Here is a 4,746-nt window from a genome sequence, read left to right as displayed (position 1 = left end):
TTCCATATTTGTTCACAAGATATAAACGGTACCCCTTTGCCTCGCAGTAAAACTACCTCTAGGATGCAACTCACATGGACCCTGCCATATAGTCACGGAGTCAACTTTGTAGATATAAAGGCAGCTCTGTTTCAAAATATTCCCAGTCTATCCACCCTCTAGAACTTGCCTTTTCCTTTTTTCATTTTCTTTTTCTTTCTTTATATCCCACTTCCTCCTCCTTCTTTTTCTTCTTTTGATTTTTTTTTTGGTACTAGAGTTTGAATCAGGGGTGCTCAACAACTGAGCAATCTCCCCAGCCCTTTTTATATTTTATTTTGAGACAAGGCCTCACTAAGATGCTGAGGCTGGCTTTGAAATGTGGTCCTCCCTCCTCAACCTCCTAAACCACTGGGACTACAGGCAGGCACCACTGCACCAGACTCAAACTTGCCTTTTTGTAAGAATGTGTCACAACAAATCTCTATAAAATTAGAGTCCCTTACTCCAGGCATAGCTTCTGTGAGAGAGCACATAAAATGTTATGTTTAGATTATTGAAATTATGTGTCCAACATCACAGGGATAGGCAAAAGCGATATAATAATTCAATCAGAGGTAAAATGCACCTGGTCATTACAGTATATCATTATTTTTGGAGAATATATGGGCAGTAGATTCAGATATCAAGGGCCCTGTCACTGTGACATACTCTAGAAACCAAAATCCAAAGCAACTGACCCATTATAAAGTCAATGCTAACCTACTGACAAGTTTGCTCAAGGCCTCCTTCATGTTCCCATTTTTCAAACTGTAGATAAAGGGGTTCAGCATTTGAGGAACCACAGTGTACATCACTGAAGCCACAGCAGACTTCCTTAAAGAGTCAGAGATAGCAGAGCTAATGTACACCCCAAGTCCTGTCCCATAGAACAGGGAGACAACACACAGGTGAGACCCACAGGTGGAAAAGGCTTTATGCTTTCCTTCTGATGAGGGCATCCTCAAGACAGAGGACACAATGTGAACGTAAGAAAAAATGATCCCAGAGAGAGGAACACCGCCAAATACACAAGATGAAACGTATATCAGGATGTTATCAATGAAGGAATCAGAACAGGCCAGCTTGACGACCTGAGCAAGTTCACAGAAGAAGTGGGGGATCCCCAGGTCTGTGCAGAAGGACAGCCGCAGCAACATCAGTGTGTGGAGGAGGGCAATCACAACGCTAATGAGAAGACAGAACAAAACCAGCAGGACACAGAGGCGGGGATGCATGAGGACTGTGTACCTCAGTGGGTGGCAAATGGCCACATAGCGGTCACAGGCCATCACTGCAAGCAGACAATTTTCCAAAGATGCAAAAACTATAACAAAGCAGACCTGGGAGAGACATCCTGTGTAAGTGATGCTCTGATTCTGTGTTTGGAGGTTCACCAGCATCCTTGGAATTGTGCAAGTGCTTAAACAGATATCGTTAAAGGAGAGATTGCAGATAAAGAAGTACATGGGTGTGTGGAGGTGGGAGTCAGAGCTGACCGTCACGATGATGAGCAGGTTTCCCAGGATTGTGACCAGGTACATGGACAGGAACAGGCTGAAGATCACTGGTTGCAGGTCTGGGTCGTCTGAAAGTCCCAGGAGTAGGAATTGTGAAACAGCTGTGTGGTTGTGGGGTTCCATGTTGGTGAAGATTCTGGTGGAAAAGACAGGGTGAGGAGACCATAAAAATGTGTGGACAGCAGGTACAGCATGGGGAAGATGTCAGAAATGCAAACCTTTGGTCCCCATTCCAGACAGACTCCCAATGCACTCTGGGGAGGACCCCAAGTCTGCTTCAAGGGCTCTGGATGACTTCAGTGTGTGCTGAACTTTGAAAAGTTCATAAAGCAAATAACTTTCCCTTGGGCACTGAGAACTTCAGTGACAATGTTCTCTGCTCTTTTTCTCTTTGGATCCTCTTCACTCATTCCTGTTTTCCTCCAATACCTCTACAAAAATCAGTTTTTACTGAATGCTGATGGTGTTCCACTAATTGTGCTAAATATGAGAAGAAACAAAGCCTAAGGCATGTATTTTGAATTAGGTACGTCATAAGACAATATATAAGAGAGAAGAATGAAGTTTTGAAATATTTCTTGTAAAGCAATAATTCCCTGATTTTGGCTTGGTTCAGAATCACCTGAAAGACTTGTCAACAAGCATATTTCTCACCATCATCCACATTTATGCCTGAGGACACTTAAGTAAGGGGAGGTTATATCATGGATGTAAGATCTTCAGTGAGGGCTTGGACAAGACGGGATTACAGCTCAGATATTCTGACAGCTGAAGTGACTCATGAACAATCTCTCTTAATGTCTCTGCATAGCACAGAACTAACATTCCTAGATGATCATTAAGATCTCATGGTTTTTTGTGTGTAAATTCAACATTTTCTTTCTGACCAAAGCCTCTAGCCTTGTCCCTGGCTTCAAAGTATGTCCATCTTTATCCATGAAATTAACAATAGCAGCTGGATGGCATCCATCCAGGCAGACCTGAGCAAAGACTAGAAAATGTTGCCTCTACCCTTGAAGCTCAGGAGAACCCCCAAGGAAACATCAGTCATCTCCTTCAGCAAATAATTAAACATCAACTTTACACATGAAATTCTGTGTCTCCTCTTCAGGTAGCTCTTCTATTTATTTGATAGTTGGAATAGCATTTTTGAAAAAAAAAATGAATTAATGAGAGAAATGTCAGTGAAGTTCATAGAAAAATCTCAAAATGATGAAAACTAAAACAATTTCCTAATATTTAGAAAACAAGCACAAGATAACCCAATGATAAGATAGGCAGGGTCTGCCAGGCATGTCTGTTGCAGCAATGGTCTTCCTAGTCAGAGGGAGGCAGAAGTGCCTATGATAGCTTTCACCACTTGGATGATGTTGAACTCACACACACTGAAGGTCACAGAGGCTCTAGAATATCCTGTGTTAAGGGGAAGCCCTCAACTCTGTGAGCAGCCTGGATGCCCCATTTGTACAAAGAGAACTGCAGGACAAGTGTCAATTCATGCCATCGTGGCCGCCATATTGCAAGGTATACTCACATCCCATCATCACACTGCACACCTTGAACATATATGGATTTTATTAAGTTATCCCCAATGAACAAAGAAAAGAGTGCTGTGGATTTCATGATGAGAAATAAGTTGAACAAAAGTACCTAGTGTGGGTTTGAGATAGGGGCCTCAAACTGACCTCCCCCTACTGGTTTCTTCTTTACTGCCATGAGCCCTGCACAGAGCTGTCTTCACTCCACAGAAAGAAGAATGTGTCAGGGCAATTGAGGAACAAGGGGAAGCATCCCCAGCATAGAAAATGCAAAGATCTGGGAAGTGCTTAATGGGCTGAAATGACCTCTGGGATGGATAATTAAAAAATCAAGAAGGAATCACCCATTACATCAATATTTGTTTGGCAAAGGATATGAGAAAATATACAGTAATTAAAATTAATTTGGGAATTACTGAATGAGATAGTATGAAGCATTAATTTAGGAACTTTAATTGCCTGGTCGGCTTCAATTAGAATCTGGTTCAAAATCTCACCTAGATATTGAAGAAGCAAGATGTGTCCTCCTCAGGAAATGCATCAGACTTAATGTTCCAGAAGATCTTGAGAAAGGCTCATCTCTGGGAGGAAGCCCAGGTGCTGCTTCCTGTCTGAAGCAGGGCTGCTGAGGGAGGTGGTTCTGTGCTGACTCCTAAAGTCTTTGTAAACTTGGGGATCAATATTCAAAGCTCCTCATTAGACCTTCTATTGTACTAACCTTCTAATCCCAAGAGCACTCGTCCTTGAAGACCAACTCTGCAGAACAGAGGGATTCAGGGTGGCTGATTCCTGACCCCTGAGGCCATGTTTGCACCACTCAGCTCTCTGCACTGTCTCTGCTCAGCTTCTTTGCAGGGGCCCTGCTCATGTAACACAGTGCAACTCTCTAATGAATTCCAGGGCTCCTTTTCAGTCATGAACAAAGCCATCCCTCTTTAATTAATGATTTCAGAAAGTACCATTCCATTTTAGATGTGAGGATAAGTCCTGCATGGGTCAGTTTAAATAATGTTTATAGATTTAGCTAAGATACTGTGATTGTCAGCTTTCAATCGCTGTAACAAACACCAAGGTCATTCAGCTTAATTAATAGGAAGGGTCTTCTGGCTCATAATTTAGGGGTTGATTCATAGTCACTTGACCTATTGCCTTGGGCCTGTGATAGTGTAGTTCACCATTGTAGTATGTGGCCTTGGAGACCACCAGAAAATAAAAAGAGATAGGAAAAACCGTGTTTATGGCCTTCCCCAGTAACCCAATTCCCTTTAACTTTGGCTAGGAAGGTTCCACTATTTCCCTGAAGCCCTACAGGCTAGCCATGAGGCCTTTAATGCCTGGACATTAGGGGCAAATAAAAAAGCTGTGATCATGTAATAATGCTCAGTGTGTTCCTAGTTAGTCATCAGGGGGTGTTTGCCCAAATGAAATAGTTTCTCAAGTACTTTATAAAGATCTTGTTATTATTTTATAATATTCCCTTTGTTCACTGTTTGAGAGTCAAAATCATAGACAGGGCTTTTACTCCCTGTTTCATTTTGTGAGCAACATTTTCAATTCCATCTCAATAGTTTAAATATACATCTTTCTTCACATTTGGTAGCTCTGATGGAGTTATATTATAGTTCTTTACTTTTAAGCTATTAACTCCCAATGTTTCAATTCTGCACATA

At 41.9% G+C, this 4,746-nt stretch overlaps 1 protein-coding gene across 1 annotated transcript; it reads right to left on the bottom strand.

The window, feature by feature from the left end:
- Positions 1 to 722: 722 nt before the first annotated feature.
- Positions 723 to 1,682, bottom strand: LOC107157578 (olfactory receptor 7G2-like). The gene has a single exon (XM_015503926.2). It carries the CDS (start codon positions 1,659 to 1,661, stop codon positions 723 to 725), a length of 939 nt encoding a protein of 312 aa, XP_015359412.1. The 5' UTR covers positions 1,662 to 1,682.
- Positions 1,683 to 4,746: the final 3,064 nt, after the last annotated feature.

The sequence above is a fragment of the Marmota marmota genome, unplaced genomic scaffold (genome assembly GCF_001458135.2).
Source record: "Marmota marmota marmota unplaced genomic scaffold, marMar, whole genome shotgun sequence".
NCBI lineage: Eukaryota > Metazoa > Chordata > Mammalia > Rodentia > Sciuridae > Marmota > Marmota marmota.
This window is presented reverse-complemented; position numbering and strand designations above follow the sequence as displayed.

What these genes read in the sequence shown, in the direction of transcription:
- LOC107157578 (XM_015503926.2), bottom strand. Translation starts at nt 1,661, where the DNA reads ATGGAACCCCACAACCACACAGCTGTTTCACAATTCCTACTCCTGGGA.